Source organism: Peromyscus leucopus, chromosome 7 (genome assembly GCF_004664715.2).
Source record: "Peromyscus leucopus breed LL Stock chromosome 7, UCI_PerLeu_2.1, whole genome shotgun sequence".
In the NCBI taxonomy this organism is placed as follows: domain Eukaryota; kingdom Metazoa; phylum Chordata; class Mammalia; order Rodentia; family Cricetidae; genus Peromyscus; species Peromyscus leucopus.
Genome location: NC_051069.1, coordinates 99,467,920 through 99,488,976, shown reverse-complemented (window position 1 = coordinate 99,488,976; position 21,057 = coordinate 99,467,920). Strand labels below are relative to the sequence as shown.

Sequence of the window (21,057 nt, the reverse complement as noted above, 5' to 3'; positions counted from 1 at the left end):
ACTTTTCTGATGACAAAGGCATAATATAAATCTGTAGACTACAGAAAAACATAAGACCAATTATAATTGCATACTGTCAAACCAAAGTACTGATTAAACCAGTTCTTTCTGATCCCATATTTTGGCACTGGTTGTTTTGGGATGTTCTACCAATTTTATAGTTTGGGGTTTTCCCCCATATTCTTACATGAACATTTTTCTACAGTTTTAAATGTTTCAAAATGGTAAGCATGGGGATTCAGCTAGCTATCTGGGGAGATAAGGTTCGCTGTGATGTTTCTTCTTGGATCTGTACATATGTCATGTCAAACAAAACCTTCCATTTAAAACTTTCAGGCCAATCCTCATTTATCACAAAGACCCATTAGAGAGGTCTTCTATGAATATAGCAGGATTGACAGTGAGGATGATAACAATTACTGTAAGTAAGAAAATACAGAAAAATGTCCAGAATAGACTTCCTAAGTTGGTTATTTGGAAGGCAGAGAATTGGGATTATGAAGTGAAGAATACAGAGGTCTTTAGTTTTGCCACCCTGGGGACCGAGTGCTCTTAACAACCCATCCTTTTTTATCTATTGTCTGCAATGCCCCCTCCTCTCTTTGTGTTCATTTTTAACTGGTTTATCTAAAGAGAAAATGCAGTTGCTGACCAGGAGAGCAAGACTTAGATCTACATTCAAGTGGAGGGGGCCGCACCCTGAAGAGAAAGAAGGTGTCCAACCTGGGGATTTCACTATATATTATCTCAGCATTGTAGCTCACTAAAGTCCTCTGTACTCCTGAGCCCTGGAAACAGAGATTCGAGATGGTGAGATCTCACCTTCATTCAACCTGTTTTTTACCCCTCACTCCAATTCACCGCACGCACGCACGCACGCACGCACACACGCACGCACGCACACATGCACAGGCTAAGATGACACTTCTCGTTACCTCTCTTTGCTGCCGTTCCAGTTCCCTCATGCGGATGTCTCTTGCTTCTGCCCGGGCGGCCCGCTTTGCTGCTAGCCTTGCTTCTGCCTGAAAAGTAACATAAAGCTCAGTTTTATACGAAAGCAAAAACACTTATATACCAGACTCAGCAACAAGGAACAATAGGACATGTCTTCCAAGGAGGTTGGAAAAAGCAAATATCATCTATCTTCCATACACACCCCTCTTTCTCTAGTCTCAAATCTCTCTCTTTAAATCAGGACCATTATGTTTAGGTGCTGGCCTTGGTTGCACAATTAATACATAGCTCACTACTTATTTCCGCCAAGCTTGCTCTATTCCCATATTTCTGTCCTTATCAGTTCAATCTTACAGACTAAAAACTTGAGAAACAGCTGCTACTTCATTTTCAATATTGCTAGTATTTAAACTCTCTACCACTGTCTTGAACTCTGCTTGTTCCAGGGTCTCCACCCCTTCCCTTTTCCTTCATCCCCCCCGCCACTTAAATCGATATATAATTTAAGCATCAGAGATAATTCATCATTTTTAAAGGAGAGCAGGTATGTTCATGGTGGTATAGTAATAGTTGTACAGTCTTATTAAAGAATGTAATTTGGTGCTTTTCAGTTCATTAATAAGACTGTAAAACTATCACTATTAACTCAAGAATCTCAAAAGTCCACATACATGAATAATTCCTTCCTGTTATATCTCCCCACTAGATCCTGGCAACTCCATTAATCTCTAATAATCAGCTATCCTGGCATTTGATGTAAATGGAGTCACAGTAGGAAAGCTACATCTCCTGCTTGGACTACAACCACCTCCAAAATCCATCCCTCTAGAATCTGCCCTATAATTCATCTTCTATGTGGTCATAAAATTGACAAAGACACTTCTGATGTCACTTGGCTGTTTGAAATCCTCTACTGGTTCCCATTGCTTGTGGTTAAAGTAAGAAGTGGAGGGACTCACACACAGAAGCAGCAGGCCAAAGCAGAAACAAGGCTTCTCACACTCAGGACCAGTCACCCATCTCCTTCTCTGCCTAGACTCTATATAGCTTTCTAAGCCTCTCCTCATAGATGATCTGCTTGGCAGGAAGTGTTCCCATTGTCTCTCACTCAGCTAAAATGCTGCTTTCTATGATGTTGTCTAGTACTGTCCTTGGAGCAGAAGTCATCATCTTCATCAGAGCAGCTCAGACAGGACCTGTTAACTGCTGGCATTCCCTCACAGGAGGAGGGGTGGGGAGGACCATCACTCCCTCAACCTCATATCTTTTTTAAGATTTATTTATTATGTATACAATGTTCTACCATAATGCAGAAGAGGGCACCAGATCTCATTACAGATGGTTGGGAGCCACCATGTGGTTGCTGGGAATTGAACTCAGGACCTCTGCAAAAACAGCCAGTCCTCTTAACTGCTGAGCCATCTCTCCAGCCCTCAACCTCGTATCTTAAACACCCTCTCTGCTCCCTCTCCCCTGCCCACTGAGTATGACTCTGCCCTGAACTGCATGGAGCCTGTGGTCTCAGGAGGTGCTAGAGTACAAACTGTGGAAGGTTAACTCACAGAGAGACTCCATATAAGCAGCTCTGCAAAAGTCACCATTCTTCACAGGGTGAGACTTCGGGGTGGTGTGGCTGCTTTGCTCCTATAAGTAATTCCCTGACCATGCTCTGTAAGTTCGCCTGACTAACTTTAATAGAATCATACTTTGGTTTGTTGTTGGTACTCTCCAATAAAGAACTAGACATTTGTTTACATCTCCCCAGGAAAGAGTTCCCATAATATATGATGGTTACTCCCATTACATCTTTCGTAAATACTACACACTCTTATCTCTCTGTGTCTTCATAACTTTATATTAAAATTATAAGCCATGTGTGGTGATATACACCTGTAACTCCAGCACACAGGAGACAGAGGTAGTAGGAACTCAATGAAATTTCAAGACTAGCCTGGTCTACACAGTGAGTCCTAGGCCAGCCAGGGCTACACAGAGAGACCTTGTCTTTAAAGGGGATGCAGGGAGATGATTCAGCAGGTAAAGGCCCTTGTCAACAAATCTGACAATCAATCCCTGGGCCATACATGGTGGAAGGAGAAAACTGACTTAGGCAAGTTATCATCGAGTGAGCGCAGACACAGGGACGGGACACACACACACACACACACACACACACACACACACAATGTGTTTAAAACAATTTAAAAAAATAGAGGCTAGAGAATGGCTCAGTGGTTATAAGCACTGGCTGATCTGAGTGCAGTTCTTAGTACCCACAAAGTGGCTCACAACGGTCTGTAACTCAAGTCCCAGGAAATCTGATGCCTTCTTCTGGCCTCTGTGGGCACCAAGCACCCAACTAGCAGACAGACAAACACACAGGCAAAACAACTCTACACATAAAACCTTTTAGAAGTGCATGCCTCTTGACACCCCACAACTTTCATGCCCCAACATCTCCTAAATAAACAAGTGCAATTCAGGTTAAGGCCAGAATATCAAGGAAATCCATAAACAGCTCAATGTGGCATGTGGAACTTTCACATCTCTCTGGTTTCTGCTCTGTAGTGATTTCCTGTCCTTGGCCACATTCTTACTCCAATCCAGATTGGCCCCTGGATAGCTACAGGAGATGCTTCTTTCCATGTTGTCAAATTTATGCCAACCTCCTAAGAATAGATTCAGCCAGTGATTAAAAGAATCTATTCCATAAGCAATTATATTGGGTGCTAAGAATACACAGTGTGAGATGACAAACCTCTGCCCTGCTCTCATGTTTGGGAGTCAAAATGCTAGGAAGAACTGAGTTTTGCCTAGCAGCACACAGGGAACAGTTAATTCCTATTTGCGCTATCCTGGCAATGCCCAGGCTGCTAAACAGGTCTTGTAGTAGCAAAAGCTTACAAAATAAATTAAAATCTATAGACTAAGCTGCAACCACAGATGTGTCTAGAGCAACTAACTAGTCTTCTACCAGAGTCTGACACTGGCCCTACCTTTTCAAAGCCCTATTCTCTGCCTCAAGTTACATCCCCTTCTTTACCCATGGACTCTGAGCAGACATCACTTCCCTACTAGAGTTTGTACTTCACAGAAAAAGACTTCAAGGCTAAGTTACATTTCAGTAGACAGCAAATACATTTGAATCTACAAGGTAATAAAATTTTCAAGTATTTTAAATTATAGCCATGGCAATAAGTAAGAATTTTCATTCTAGGTACATTAGCTTTGTACTTGTAGTCTCACTTGCAAATTCAATTCAAAAATACTGATTTTATCTCTCCAGGTTCTGTGACCAATTCTGTAAAATCTACACTAAAATGAGACTTTTTAACAACCTAAATTATAGATTATTGGAATCTGTTCAATAACATTTCTTTCTTTTTTTTTTTTTTTTTTTTTGTTTTTTCGAGACAAGATTTCTCTGTGTAGCTTTGTGCCTTTCCTGGAGCTCACTTGGTAGCCCAGGCTGGCCTCAAACTCACAGAGATCCACCTGGCTCTGCCTCCCAAGTGCTGGGATTAAAGGCGTGCGCCACCACCGCCTGGCTTCAATGACATTTCTTTAACAACCAAAGGGAAAAACTCAAAGAGACACACACACACTTTCATCCCTTTGTTACTCCATCTAGTTCTGTGGAGACAGTGTGTAAGCCACACTTTGCACATACAGAAACAGGGTTTAAAATTACTTTATCTGCTTCTTCCTATACACTGCTCAAGCAGCCTGAGGAGCTGAGGCTGAGTGCATCCCAGCAGACAAAATCTTTGTGCACTCTGAAACTGCATGCCAAATTTTAAGTCGACAATCACGAGCACAGACAGCAGTTTCTAGGGAGAAACACCAGTGTTTTCACCCCAGAATATAATCCACAGAACAGTTCCTGCAGGTTTATTTTGCTACACACCTCTCTCATACACACAAAATAAATGGAACATAACTAAGTTCAAACTAAAGTTAAAACTAAATACAGAAAGACCATTTGATCCAAATAATTCCACTGAGAGATAAATATACAAAGGACTTAAAAGCAGAGACTCAAACAGACATCTATACATCAATGTTTACAGTGTCACATTCCGAAAAACCCCAAGGTGACAACAACCCAAAAGTCTGTAACGGATGAATTAGCAAATTATGTTACAGACACACGACTGGATATTATTCACTCTTTAGAAAGGAAGAACATTTAGACAGGACCACATGGGAGCCTGCATGGGACTGGACTAGACCCTCTGCAAACGGGAGACAGCTGTGTGGCTAGGTCTGCTTGGGGGACCCCTGACAGTGTGATCAGGATCTATCCCTGCGCATGAACTGGCTTTTTGGATCCCATAACCTATGGTCAGATGCCTTGCTCGACCTTGGGGCAGGGGAGAGGGGCTCAACTGAATGTACCAGGCTTTGCTGTCCCCATGGGAGAACTTAGCCTTTTGGAGGAGGGGATAGAGAATGGGTCAGAGGGTGGTTTGGACGGGAGGGAGTAGCAGGAGGAAGGATGAGGGGGGATCTGTGGTTGGTATGTAATAAAAATTTAAAAAAGATATGACCACACGGTGCGTCTTGTAAAGACACTAAATTAAGCGCGGCAGACCCAGATGGACGGATGGTGTACCCTTGTGCTATTACAAGATACCTAAGGTCGGATTCATGAGACAGAATGTGGAAGAGTGATGGCTAAGGGCTGGAAAGATGGGGAGCAAGAAGTTAGTGTTTAATGGGGACAGTTTGGGGACTGAAAGATGACAAGGTTCTGCAGAAGGATCGAGGTGACAGTTACAAAATATAAATGTACCTAATGCTGCAGGAATGCTCACTCAAAATGGTTACCAGAGTAAACTCTATGTTATGGTGATATTTTATTTGTGCTGAAATGTGATTTTATTTGTATGTTAATAAAGTTGCCTGGGGGGGTCAGAGTTAATACCAAGCCATTTAGCAGAAATCTGGCAGTGGTAGCACATGCCCTTAATCCGATCATATGGCAGGCAGAGTCTGTGTGTTCAAGGACATAGCCAGCTTGGTGACACAAGCCTTTAATCCAAGCACCAACCATAGAGACCTAGAGGTCTGTATAGACAGGCAGTGACGAAGAAGTCATGTGGTTGGGTTTAGAACCAATGAGAAGGCAGAACAGAAAGGCAATAAAAAGACAAACACACAGGAAGTAGGTCTCTTTTCTCAGGGGAAGGACGGCAGTGGCTGGTAAGCTAAAGGCTATTTGCTAGTGCTTTGACCTCTTGGGCTTTTAACTCTTTATTTGGCTCTGTGTTTCTTATTTAATAAGACTGTTTAGAATTACATCTATACTATGTCATGTGTATTTTAGCAAAAAAAAAAATTTAGATGAATTCAGAAGTGATCATAACACATGAAATGTAAGTATTCAGAAGTTTGAATCATTTATGTTCTTTTTTGTAAAATGACCCCAACTTCTAACACTAATAAAAGAAAAAATGAGGCATTGGAAATTCAGGTTGAGACGTTTCCTGTGCAGCCAGGTCACAGGACCACATTTCTAGAAGAGATGCTGGTTGTTGTGCTTTCAACTAGGAGACGCAAGTATCCCACTGAGCAGGTGCAGAAACTCAAGAGTAGGAACCACAGCGACACAAGAAGTAAAAACAACTTGGACAGAGTTTAACTACGTTTCTGACTAAATCTGGGGGCAAAGAGAAAACAAAATGGCAACAAAAAGCCTAGCTCTTGGTCACCTCAAACTCATAAGCCTTCTGAACCTACAGACTATCCACTCCTGACTTAAGAACCATCACAATCACAATGAAAGCACTTCTAGGAACAGGGAAGACCCATGGGGGGAACTATGGTCTTGTGAGTTTTTATTAGGGATTTTTGTTTTCCTTTATCATCACAACTTCTCATTATGGACATTTGGAATTTGAGGAAATGAAAGCTGCAAAATCAGGGGGAGCAATAATTCAATCTTAAACTGGATTTGAATAGACACTTCAGTGAAAATGAATATACAACAGCAAAACTAAAAACCTCCTAGACACCATTAGTCATTAGGAAAAATGTAAATTAAAACCATACTGGAGGTGGGTATGATGGTGCGTGACTATAATCCCAGCACTCAGGAGGCTGAGGCAGGAGAGTTGTGAATTTGAAGCCAGTCTGGGCTAGTTTGGACTAAGTAGAGTCTGTCTTGTTGTGACATGAACTTGTAATCTCAGTTAGTCTCAGTACTTAGCAGGCTAAGGCAGAAGGACCACTTGAACTCAGTCATTCAGGTCCTGCAGCAGGGGAACAGAGAAAGAGATCTCACTGAGGAAAAACAAAAACAAAAACAAAAGACCTCTAAGGTTTCTGCAATGGATTTGCTACCAGAACACAGATGCCATGAAAACTACCTAAATCAAAATGGGAAAGGAGATTCATCTACCAACCTCGATATTAGTGCACATGTAGACTTGGGCTGGTCTAACACTACTGCCCAACTGATCTGCAAATGTGGTGAAACAAAAACAAAAGAAAAAGAAAACATTTAAAACTCTGTGAAGCACAGGCTAGAGAGAGTCCAGTGGTTAGGAGCTCTGTTACTCCTGCGCACCCACCTGGCGGCTCACAACCATCTGTAACTCTAGTTCCAGGTCATCTAACATCCTCTTCTGACTTCGTTGGGCATCAGGCACACATGTGGTGTATTATACATATATGTAAGCAAAACACTCAGACACATAAAATAAAATCAATCTCAAAAAAAGTGAAAGCTTTGTGAAGTAGCGCTGAGATGGGAAAGAGCTCCTTCAAGTGTGTCTGGGTCTTAGGATAAAGTGAGGGCTGAGCATGAGCAGCCCTCACCAGTGACATCCCTGTCAAGTGTTGAGTGACCACCACTGATGCTCCCGACATAGACTTTTATAGAAAATGTGGTGACAGGTGCCATCATTACAGATGCTTATGCTGTCTTGATTTTTGCTGCTAACGCTGGCAAATTCAAAGCTGGTCTCTCAAAAAACTGGCAGACCACTGGATGATGGTGGCACATGCCTTTAATTCCAGCACTTGAGAGGTAGAGGCAGATGGATCTCTGAGTTCAAGGCCAGGCAGGTCTACAGGGTGAGTTCCCACAGCCAGGGCTACACAGAGAAGCCCTGTCTTGAAATTTAAAAAAAGCTGGCAGGCACATGAGCATACCTTCTAGCTTATACATTTGTTATGAAACACTAACAGTCAGAAGAGGAACAGCCTTTTAGGAAGGCAGCTCTTACACTAAGAAATGAGCTACAACCCTCACACTGCAGCATTTGGGCAAATTCCTGGCCTAAGTCAAGTGCTAACATGCCTTGTCACAGGACGGAATGTCACTCGCAAGGTGGCAGTGCAAGTGGAACCACACCAGGTATAGACTGTGTCCTGCCACCAACTTGTCCACAGCAAGCCTTTGTGCCTGCCTGCCCTTCACAGTGTCTACAGGACTGGTGGTGTGGGCATGGTCCCTGTGAGCTAAGGAAACTGGAGTTCTCAACCACAGGATGGTCGCTCCCTTTCTCCAGCCAACGTCACAACTGAAGTTCAGGGTGTTGAAATGCACCGAGGCTTTGAGTGAAGCTACTCCTGAAAGAGCTGTCCATCAAATGTTTGTCCTGGAAATGCTGCAAGTGACAGCAAAACAATGACCTGTCACTAGAAGTAGCTGTCCTCACTGTTCATGATTTTATCCTGAACCATCCAAGGCAAACCAGTGCAGGCTCTGCCCCTCCACTGGCCTCTAACCCAGCTCACTGCCTGCAAGTTTGCTGAAGAGAAGAAAGAGTCATCGACATTCCGGTGCAAAGCTGGAAGGCAGTCCTCAGTTCCAGAGAGCTGGTGCAGCTGCATCAGTAAGGTCCCCGGCAATTCCGTGTGTTAAGACACTTGACTGACTATACTCCAAGAAGGTGCCAGAGCTAGGAAGGCCACTAACTGTGCTCTGGGAGCTCAGGGGCAGGCTGAGATTCATCTCTAACACTTGTCACCCAATTGGTGGAAAGAGAACATCTCATAGAAGCCTGGTCTGGAAAAATCTTCAGAAAGAAAGAATGTTGTGTGGACACTTGTTTGTCTGAATGTGGAAGTTTTGAGTCATTACTGCTGTTTGTTTTCAGTCGGTGCTCATTATTGGAAAGAACTTGACCAAAAACGTGTCACAAATTTTGAAACTTGTTTAAAAAGGAAAAAAAAAGTTTAATGAGAAAGGGGGAAAAAGAGGGTAAAAGACTTCACAGACACTGAGTCACCATTTCACAGCTACTAGAATGGCTGTAATAAAACAAATTATTTTTTAAACCAAAGTAACTAGAGCTGGCAAGAATGTGGAGAGATTAGAATGTACACAGCACTGCTGGAGGCATACAATGGTCCAGCTGCTTGAAAAAAGTGTGGCAGTTTCTCCAATTTAAATGCAGAGTTATCAGAAACCCATCACCCACTCTAGATGTGTGTGTACCTAAGGTAGATGAAGACATATGTCCCCACAAATGTTTCCAACAGCTTTGCTCATAACAGTCAAAATGCAGAAATAACCAACATTCTGACAGCTGGTAAATGGATAAACAAATGTGGAGGATCCATTGAATGGAATACTACTCAGCCATAAAAACAAACACAAGAGTGATACAGACTGCAACATGGATAAACCTTGAAAACACTTTGCTAAGTGAAAGACGACAGAAATGAAAAGTGACACCCGTGATTCTATTTATATAAAACACCAAGAATAAGCAAATCTACACAGACAGAAACTAGACTACTGGTTGCCAGGGAAGACAGAGAAAGGGAGGAACTGCTAATTAAGAAGGGCGTTCTCAGGAGCTGATGAAATGTTTTGCAATTAGATAAAAGATGGCGATTGCACATTCCAGTAAGCAGATTTTAAAAGCATGCAACATCCTAAAAGGCCACATGTGTTGGTCACTGAATTATATCGATTTGTTTTGTGTGTGCTGGGATTAAAGGTATGTGCCACACCACACAGCTTTACCTTTATCTTTATTTTATGTGTATGGGTGTTTTGCCATGCACATGCAGTGCCCACAGAGGCCAGAAGAAGGTGTGAGCTCCCCTGAGACTGGAGTTATAGACTGGAGTTAGGAGCCACCATGTGGGTGCTGAGAATCAAACCCTGACCCTCTGCAAGAATACTCAGTGCTCTTAGCCACTGAGCCATCTCTCCGGCCCACTGACTTATACCTTAAGTTTTCTGAGTAGATAAGACTGAATGCAACAAAATCCACCTAAGTTCCAAGGTGTGAAGGCACACACCTGCAGTCCAAGCACTCAGGAGGCAATAATAGGAGATCAAAAGTCTGCCTCTTTATCGACATAGTGAGTTGGAGACCAGCCTGGGCTACATGAGAGCCTGTCTCAAAGACACACACAAGTACACACAAACACACATACAGAAAGAGAGAGACAAACAGCAAGAGAGACAGAGTTCAAGCTAAACAAATACTAAAATATACAAAATTCTAGTTTACAAAGTTTAATTTATAAACTGGAGAAAGGAGAGTTTATGACCTAGAAGATTTAGGAAATATTGGACTGAACTTCTTTTTAAGTCAGAATATTTAATAACAAACATTAGGGATCTCAAAGAGGGGCAGAGAATATATAGCATTTCTTGGACCAATTACTAAATAACCCCTAACTAACTAAACATCATGGTCCAGGAACACAGTCTGAGAATTACGCTTATGAAAACAGATCAGAATCCAATTCAAACTGTAGTAACTCTGTTAAGGGATAACCTTACCTAAAATTAAACAATAGTATCAGAATAATCTCCTCACAATCAAAACCCAAACTTACACCCGGCACAGTGGGGCACAAGTGTAGTCCCAGCTAGTCTGGAGGCTGAGGCCAGAGGATCTTGAGCCCAGGAATTTGAAGGACAACAAAGCAAGATTCCATCTCAAACAAATAAACAAAAGCCACACTTTCCAAAGAGTGGGCAAATGAGATCTCACACTGCCCTGATTGCGGCACTTGAGTACTAGCAAGGCTGGATGACTGGTTGCTTTTAATCCACAAAATCAATCTCTGAGATGCAAAAGACAAATACCGTGCTAATAGTATCACCTAATAGCAAATACTGAAGCCAAGACCCACATCCTAAGACTCACACTGTACTCCATACTCTTAACCACGCTACTCCAACCTGTCCATTTATACACCAAGTCTGAGCCCACCTCCTCAGACAAACCAGAGGTTTGCTTTGGGTGGTTTTCAACTAGCCCCGGTTCTCTTCTCTTTGGAACAGCACTGTTTTGGTCCTATCGGTTCTAGGACCACTCCTTTACCCCAGATATAGACAATCTCCTTTTACTATGCTCAGCCTTTGTTCTCATCTTTGATTGTAGTTTCAGCTCTGAGCCAATGAGAAGGACTCAAATCCGGCATCACAAGCTCTGACTTCGCAGCCATAATCAAAGTCTCCACTTCTACCACCTAGTGAATGAGCTAGTGTAGACCTAGAGTGAGTGAAACCAGCTCCACCCTCACCAGTGGGCAGCTTCGCTTCCCAAGTCCCCAGTCTCCAGCAATGGAGCCCACACCACCCCACTGAATCCCAAGTCTCAGGACCCCTTAGCTTCCTAAGTCCATCCCTTGTTTCCTTCCAACAGACAGACACACAAACACACACACACACACACACACACACACACACACACACACACACACTTCCCAATAGCTCTTACCACTTTTACCTTAGAGCCTTTAAAGCTTTCTAATTCTAATTTCAGTTTCTTCCTTCCTAGAGACTACCCGCTATCTACAATAGGGTCAACCTACTGAAACCCCAAGAAACAAGCACAGCCAAACTTCTCAAACCAGAAGCATTCGCAAGCTTTCTGCATTTTAAATTTGCATTCTCTAACTGCTTCAGTTTAGCAGGTATGGGGACTAGGTTAAATTTGCTGTGGTTCCCTGCAGCATTCCTCCAATCAGAGGCTCCCCTAAGGTCTGTCAATCCTGTTATAGACTGTGTTCACTGGCCAGACAATAAAGGAAGGCCTGCTTCATCTGCTGGGCAATGCTCACTGTTTTCTTTGATAAAATCCTTCCTGCACATCTTACTTGAGACTACTATTCTGGTATGGGAACAAAGGTATGTTTGTTAAAAACAGTCTGAATCTAGTATCTAACAATTCAGAGGCAAAAGAGTTAACCAACACAAGACATACAAGAATTCTATAAATTGGGGTAGGTCCATAAAGTTATGAAGAGTACCTAGTGAACACAAACAGATACGTGTTTTTGTTTTGCTTTTAAGACATATACTCTAAGTATGCAATGAACCACTGAGGCTTTCAGAAACAAAATAGTACCAATCAAAACTGTGTCATACTACTACAGACTGTTTTAAATAAACCAGAAGAGGAAAGTTTCTAAAAAATACAATGTTAATGGTTTTCATTCTCCAAGGAGAAAGTTTTGCAATATAGTTTTTCTTCTCTCTCCTATATGAGGTATTTCTGCTCTTGGGCCAGTGCTTTTCCACAACAGAAGGAATCTTTCAAATGTGTCTAAGAATGCGCTTCAAGTAGAATATACAGGTGGTAGCCTGAAGAAGGCCCTCCCTCCACATCATCCTGTCCAGGACAGCCCTCCCAGTTCCTATGCTCTCCCTCTTCCTCTCTCTGAAGTCCCACTGTTTTGGGTCAATGCTGCTCCAAGCCCACCACTCTCAACACATCCCCTCCAAACTGCCATACAGGACTCACCCACCCAGGACCCTGCCCAACTGTCCACCTTTCCTGTCTTCAGCTTCTCCTTCTACTGGTTCATCAACCTTAGGTCCAAGGTCTCTCCCATCTTTAAAAGGTGAGTAACAAGTCCCCTGCCCAGCTCAAATATAGTCTTCTCTTTGCAGCCACGTTTTCACATACCTCCCTCCTCACTTCTCACTTGGTTCAAATGACTACAGTCTGGCTTCTGCCCAAATCACTGGACTGAAACTACTCAGGCAAAGGTCACTAATGACCTCTAACTACCAAACCCAGTGGAATTTCTAAGTTCTTATCTCACTTCTTTCTGGAGAGCTGGCATCACTAAGCCCTCATTCCTCTTGAAAGCTCTTGGCATCCTGCAGCACTAATGCCTTTGGTTTTCCTCTGTGTTCTCTAATGTCCCTCTTCAGAATCCTGTGTAGACACATTTCTTTCCTAGATCCCTCAAGTTTGAACAGAACCAGAGTTTCTGGGCTGAACCCTCCTGCTTTTTTAATTCTGTCTTCTCTCCTGGGTGATACTGACTTCAGTTGATAAAAGTCAGCAAATCTTTATGTCCAAGACAGGCTTTTCTCCACCATCCTGACCTAATAGGCTATTAAAAATGGATAGTGTCCCACAAGAACTTCAGACTCAATAAATCCCTAATGAAATGCATAATCTTCCCTTTAAGTTGCCTTCTGTTTATAGCTTCTGTTACTGACCCATTACCCAGAAGATGAAATGAAGACTCTTTCCCTCTTTCCTAGCTTCCCTCCACAACTCAGTCCCTATGTCCCACCTACCCGATATCCACAAGGCTCTACACTTTTGCCAAACCTCAAAGTCTCCTTTCCCTGTCACCACCTCCTCAAGCTCTCATCATCTCCCAACAAGATGCACAAGCCACTTTCTCACTGTGACCTCTCCTCCAGACACATCCATGGTAGCTACTACTACGGGTTATTACCCTGGAAGTCAAATCTGATTATGACCCCACAGCTTTCAAAGTCAATTCCAATTCCTCAGCAGAAAAATCCCTTCCTGAGTGGCCCCATTCCTCCAGCATCACCTCCTCCCATTGTACACACCGTACAATGAGCTACTAGCCCAGCAGTTCTCCACATTTATTTCACATCTTTGTACCTAAAGATACTTGAGATTCAAAGAACAAAAATCGGAGAACTGAGGCATGGGGGCCACTATGAGTTTGAGGCCAGCCTGACCTGGAGTGAATCTTTTCTCACTCACTAGGTGTGGGAAGGCATGGGCCTACCATACCAGCACTTGGAAGCTTGAGATAGGAAGATCATAAATTTGAGGTCAGACAGGGTTATATAATGAGACTGTGTTTCAAACACACACACACACACACACACAAAAAAAAAAAAAAAAAAAAAAAACGTGAAACACTCAAGAAAAATGACTAACTCAGGTAGCTCATACTCAGCATTTACTGTGTTAACTTTGTTTATTCTTCCATAGCACTCAGGCCAAAAGAACACTGAAAGACAAATTAAGAGACATAATATTTATTGTGTTGCCATGGTTTCCAAATTAACAAATAAAAGTTATTACTCCATGTTCCTAGCAACTTCCCTTCAATCCAAAATGTGAAATATCATTTTTCTTAATTAGATCTTGAAATGTATTGTATTAACCATTTTTTTAAAGAAGCTTTTGGTACATGAGGACAAGTATTTAAATTTTTCTGAACATAAGCACTAATGTGTATTAGATAAAACCAAAAAAATAAGATCTAGCTGGGTGGCAGTGGCGCACGTCTTTAATCCCAGCACTCGGAAGGCAGAGCCAGGCAGATCTCTGTGGGTTCAGGCCAGCCTGGTCTACAGAGCGAGATCCAGGACAGGCTCCAAAAACTACACAGAGAAACCCTGTCTCGAAAAACCAAAAAATAAATGAATGAATAAATAAATAAATGAGTGAATGAATAAATGAATAAATAAATAAATAAATAAAATCTAGAAAATTTAACTCAAATTTCCTAATATCAAACAACTGTTCCATCTTTTTACCAGAGACCTTTTGACAATAAAAACAATCTTTAAAAAACAATGTTACCAAATTAGAAAGGAAATCTAAGGTTAAGAAGTTTAACTACTGAGGTCTGAATACCAACCAATAAATAGCCCAAGAAAAGCAAACCATTAGATCCTCAATGATACAACTGAAGCCAGGGAGGGAATGTGGGTCACCATACAGGAGTTGTGGGGAGTCTTCCCGGTCACAGTACTGTACTGAAGGACACAATGGCAAAGGGAAGGGCAGGGAATGTCTGACAGCGGCAAACGGGACAGGGGACAGTGAGGTACTGAGAGCAGCACTGGCTGGTCTCCCGGGACCAGGGACAAGTCAGCAGGAGGTGGGTAGACCTTGAGAAAGAGGTGTTCCAGCTCCATCTCTCCCTTCTCTCCTCAGCTGAGGGTAAGGGCGAAGCAGAGACTGGCTCCACTCGTGTACCAAGGCACCTGAAAGAATTCTGGGTAAAGTCACAACTTTGGCCTGCTCTTTCAGAGGACGTGCTAGTAAAGTAATCAGTAAGCAGAAAGGCAGGACTTTGATTGTTTTTAATTGAGAAGAAATGAAAAAACATTCACTTCTCATAACTGAAAAAATGACTCCTGTTTCATAATCATTTATAAATTCTGTAAACCAACATTGAGAACATGTTTAAATTACAAGTAGGAGTAATTCTGAATCATATGGAATTATTTTTCTGACAAATCCAATTTGCACAGAATGATCTGAATCAAATACATAAAGTAAAAAATAGGTCTAAGATAAAACTTGACCTGGAACTCTTTAGGACTCAAGTGAAGAGAACCCATCTTTCCCTTTCTCCCTAGATGATGACGTCCACACAACATTCAGTAACTTAAATGTACCAACAGCAGATTCAAGTATCAAGAATCTGCTAAAGCCCACCTCTTGCCTTTGAACTCACTGTCCGTATTCTCAGACCACCCTCTGAAAATTTCACGTGGGCATCTCATAGCCACATGAAATACAACAAACACGTGCCAACATGCAGGCATGCTCTTCCCCTCATTCTGCCGCTCCCTACCATCTATCCAGATGTATTCGCCAGAGTCCTGCCTCTGCCACCCGTCCACAGCCATTCACAAGCACCAACTACTTATCTCTCCACTACAACCACCCCACTACCTGTGCTTCATGACTCATCTCCTTGCAACCACCAATGTCTCTTCTCTGATACAATCTCCAACCTATAATAAGCCATCCTCTTGATCACGTCACTCCCTGCAAAACACCGCCAACATTTCCCCCATTGCTTTTAGTACAGACTACATCTCCTAAGCATAATCTATGAGAGTCTGCCATCAGGGTTCTCAGCCTCATCCCTGCTAATCCTTGGGCTGTGCACTGGGAAGTTTAGCATCCTCAGCCTCTACCCACAACTGCCAGGGCACCTTCCCACACCAGCCTCCACTGTGACAGACACAGGGCACCTTCCCACACCAGCCTCCACTGTGACAGACACAGGCACCTTCCCCACACCAGCCTCCACTGTGACAGACACAGGGCACCTTCCCACACCAGCCTCCACTGTGACAGACACAGGGCACCTTCCCACACCAGCCTCCACTGTGACAGACACAGGGCACCTTCCCACACCAGCCTCCACTGTGACAGACACAGGGCACCTTCCCACACCAGCCTCCACTGTGACAGACACAGGGCACCTTCCCACACCAGCCTCCACTGTGACAGACACAGGGCACCTTCCCACACCAGCCTCCACTGTGACAGACACAGGCACCTTTCTCACACCACCCTCCACTGTGACAGACACAGGGCACCTTCCCACTGAAGGGTTCACAACACACCCCCACGGTCGCATATACCAGGCGGACACTTCCGCCTAGCCAATTCCAGTCAGAATAGGCATTTCCGGGTCAAGGCGTCTTGCATAACCAGGATCCGTGACGTTACATGGCCACATAAGCGCACAACGTGACCATGTGATCTACGCACATGCGCGGAGTAGTGACGTGACTTGGCCACGCCCCCAGCCGGTTTTTAAAGCGGAGCGCCATATTCCCGGTTCTCTCTTCTCTTCTCTCTCTCTTCTCCACGCACGTGTCTCTCCCACAGGCCTGCGCACTCTATCCCTTTATCTCTAATAAACTCTATAAGCGGATTCTGTCGTGTTTCGTGACACTTCCTTGCAGGGTAAGAACACAACGCAGCTAAATAACTAACATTTTGGTGCCGAAACCGAGCGGGCGCGTCAGGGCGCCCTGCGCCTGGAAACCCGTGAACTGGGTAATCTGCTCCGTAGGCGACAGACCGCTCTCCATTTGCCTGAACCGCATCCAAATTGCATCCAACACCGCTTTCTTCGATTGGTGAGTTTCTCCATTTTTCGGCCAGCGTAAACGGTTTCCTGAATCTGTGAGAACGACCGTTGATCATCCGGCGCCTCACACGTATTCTTGAGACCGGGGAACCCCCCACCACGGTCTTCATTGGCTACGGTCGGCCCCTATCAAAGGCCTAACTTTTCTAGCCGTCTCCCACGTCTGCAGCCTGAGATATTTCTCACGTTAGGGCCACCGCCGTTGGTGCGTCCTGGGAGCCACATTAAGCCGGCACGTCCATCTCCTTGACGAAGGGGCAAACGTTGTCTGGATTCCCGGGGAATCCTTTCCTCACTGTGGAGGGGGACCCTGCTTCTGTGGCTGACGAGTCAAGGAGCAGTCTGCACCCGGTATCCGCCCTTGACCTTGGGGACGCCTGGGGTCTTGGCTCCGGATCACGTTTATTTTTTATTTTTTTTATTGTTTTTCTGCCTCTCCGCTGCAGACATGGGAAACAAGGTTTCCAACCCTGTTAGTCCTTCCTCTCCATTAGGCTGTCTTGTTGAAGCTTTAAAACCTCTCAGTTTAATGCCTTACATAAAGATTTCTAAGCTAACTCGTCTATGTTCAAAAAAGTGGCCAAAGTATGCTTTAGAAAATAACAAAAAATGGCCGCCGAGCGGCTCCTTGGATCCCGATATTTTACAGGAGCTATCCAATCACTGTCGGCGTTCAGGCAGATGGAAAGAGTTGCTTTCTTCTTTCTCAATGATAAACTGTCTCTTCTCATTTCCTTCTCTCCTGCTCATATGCTCCTAGCTGTACGTAAACCAGAGGATTCTCTGACTCTGGAATCTCTGACTCTAGATCTTGCTAAGGAACCAATAATTAAAATTCATGTTCCATCCTTTCTCTCTCTAACAGAACTCTCTCAGATAGAAAGTAAGCTGGGTTCTTATACATCTAATTCTGCTTCCTTTATTAAACAGTTTCAATATATAACTCAATCTTATAGTCTCACATTTCATCACTTCCTGAGGAGCTCAGGTGTGTATGGGAGCAGGCTAGGACTCATGCAGTCGAAATTCATCAAACTAACCTTTCACCCCTCCCCCCAGGAGCTGAAGCAGTTCCTGACCGAGAACCACACTGGGACTACAACACCCAGAGTGGCTGTCTAGCCAGAGATAGGTTTATTACCTGTCTCCTGACAGGCCTCCGTAAGGCTGCCCTAAAACCAGTAAATAATTCAGGATAAGGACGAAAATCTATCTCTTGTTCCCCAGACCTCCCCAACTAAAACTTAAGCATCTGGAGAGCAAGGCTTCTGACCCCACAGGCAAAAGAGTCACCTGTGGCATTTAAGGTGTGCCAGGGAAGAGATAAAAGCCCGAAAACAAAATTGCCAAGTGCTGGCACTCACTGACTTCCAAACGGCCACGGGCTAGCGAATGCCCTGCCAGGCCATCAACAGCCTTGTTAAAAGTGCCGCCTAGAAAGACAAAGAGTCAGCTGACTGCCCCCAGGCACCAAGATGCATGGGTACATCAAGCTAAGACCTCCAACAGACCTAGGCTTGGCTACAGACATGGCAGGGAACCCAGAACGCAACAGGGAAGTGATCCGTTTCTTTCCTTCTGGACACCAGAGCCATTGACTCAGTCCTGGGAGTTTTGGGATGCCACCTCCTTTATTGTCGGGTACAGAGGACAGCCTTACCTGCCTCATCAGACACCACCAATCAATTGTATTTTCAGAGGCATCCCTCTCACACACACATTCTTAGTGGTACCAAGCTGCCCTGTACCTTTAATGGGGAGGGATCTCCTAGCTAAGGTAGGAGCGTCCATTTCTTTTGCTCCACACATTCGCCTCCTCCCAGACACGCCAGCAGCTCTCCTACTTCTCCTCCTAGCCACTAACTCTACAGACTCCAAATATGCTTTTCATATCCTCCTGTCCCACGCTGCTATTTGGAGGGAGCGTCGACTTCTCACAGCAAAAGGAGGATCCGTGTCTAACTCAGGCCATATAATGGCCATGCTGGAGGCTTCCCACCTCCTCAGGGCTACAGCTCGATTTTACCCATATGCCCACTGTCAGGAAAAGTTAAATATCTCCTCAGACCAGTTCTAACACCAGGTCTTTTTCCAAGCCTCCAACTGTTCCAGATAGTCTGTTAACTCCTCTTTTATGTCATCTAAGGTCTATTCTATGGAGCTATGCGGACTGTTCACTGCCTCAGCCGCGTGACAATCCTTGCCCATCTCCAATACACATTGGGGATCAGGTTCTTCTATTTCCTCCAGGCCAGCGCCCTTTACCCCTTTCCCCTAAGTGGCAGGGACCCTTCAAGGTAATTCTTGTAACCCCTACAGTTGCTAAACTCGAGGGCTTTCCTCACTGGGTCCACCTGTCTCACCTAAAACCTTTTATCTCACCTCCATCCCAGAAAAATCTCTCTTCATATACAGTGAAACAAACAGGGCCTCTCACTCTCAAGCTCCAGAGGACATCAGGATCCACTGCCTTGTCACCAATTCCAGAGGAATAAGGTATCACACCCTCCTTTCCCAACCAGGGCCACACAGAGCCGGAGGCAAAAAGGACCATCAAAAATATCCAGGCGGTAAGGAATAATGTAATACAACAATCTGTCATTGTTCAATACTCAGCAACTGATCACCTGTGTTTCCTAAGCGCTAACCTAATAAGGAAAACAGGTGCCTTAAATGAACTACTTCTAATGAGGCTTGTCTCAGATGGAAATTAAACAGAGTACTAAGGCCAGATCTACCTCAGGTAAATGTCACATGCCTCTATCTGGGCAGGCCAAATCTACCTCAGACAAATGCCAACTCCAAAATAAAATAATAATGATTCTTTCTCTCTAAGCTCTTTCTATGTCAACAGTATCTTGTCAAACAGAAGGTCCCCAGCTGCAGCACAGGAAGTCCCCAACCACAGCACGGATGGACAGCTGCAGAACGAGGAGACGGCAGAACGTCATTCCAGGACCTCCACCATCATCCCAGGACTTCACAAGATACCCCTTACCCCCCCCCCCAAGAGCCAACCAACGCCCACTATTCAGCTGGAAGCAGTCTTTGAGAGAAACGTTGCCCCCATACCTAGTCAACCACAATTTTTTCTTTTTTAAAAAGGAAAGAGTCGGGAATGAAGGGTTCACAACACGCCCCCATGGTCGCATATACCAGGCGGACACTTCCGCCTAGCCAATTCCAGTCAGGATAGGCATTTCCGGGTCAAGGCGTCTCTTGTAACCAGGATACCCGGCGGACCTGGACACCTCCGCCTAGCCAGTTCCAGGTCAAGATAGCCATTTCCGGTCAAGGCGTCTTGCGTAACCAGGATCCGTGACGTTACATGGCCACGTAAGCGCGCAACGTGACCATGTGATCTACGCACACGCGCGGAGTAGTGACGTGACTTGGCCACGCCCCCAGCCGGTTTTTAAAGCGGAGCGCCATATTCCCGGTTCTCTCTTCTCTTCTCTCTCTCTTCTCCACGCACGTGTCTCTCCCACAGGCCTGCGCACTCTATCCCTTTATCTCTAATAAACTCTATAAGCGGATTCTGTCGTGTTTCGTGACACTTCCTTGTAGGGTAAGAACACAACGCAGCTAAATAACACCCACACCAGCCTCCACTGTGACAGACACAGGGCACCTTCCCACACCAGCCTCCACTGTGACAGACACAGGGCACCTTCCCACACCAGCCTTCGCTGTGACAGACACAAATGTCTACATATATTGCCAAACATCCCAAGGAACAAAACTAGCCTCTAGCTGCAAACCACTAACTTGAATTAGCTAATTCCTCTTTCTTCTCTCTGTCTCCGTTGTCACCCTGAGGTAACTAGAGACATCATAGTTAAGAGGGCAGGAACCATGGGAAATTCCAGCACTAGCCCTTTCTAGCACCATGGTCTTGGCAAGGGTACTAGACATTTCCATGGCTTCTATTCCTCACTGATAAAAAAGTGAAATAATATAAAAGGCCTGGGGCTGTTCACTAAAGGACTG

The 21,057-nt window shown here is 44.3% G+C and overlaps 1 protein-coding gene across 23 annotated transcripts in view; it reads right to left on the bottom strand.

Annotated features, from left to right (window-relative positions):
• Positions 1-21,057, bottom strand: part of Lrrfip2 (LRR binding FLII interacting protein 2) — a 120,108-nt gene that overhangs the window by 74,191 nt on the left and 24,860 nt on the right. For all 23 annotated transcript variants that reach the window (XM_037207971.1, XM_037207983.1, XM_037207984.1 and 20 more), the window contains exon 4: positions 936-1,022. In XM_037207971.1, coding sequence (XP_037063866.1) covers positions 936-1,022 — 87 coding nt within the window. The remainder of the gene's footprint in view (positions 1-935; positions 1,023-21,057) is intronic.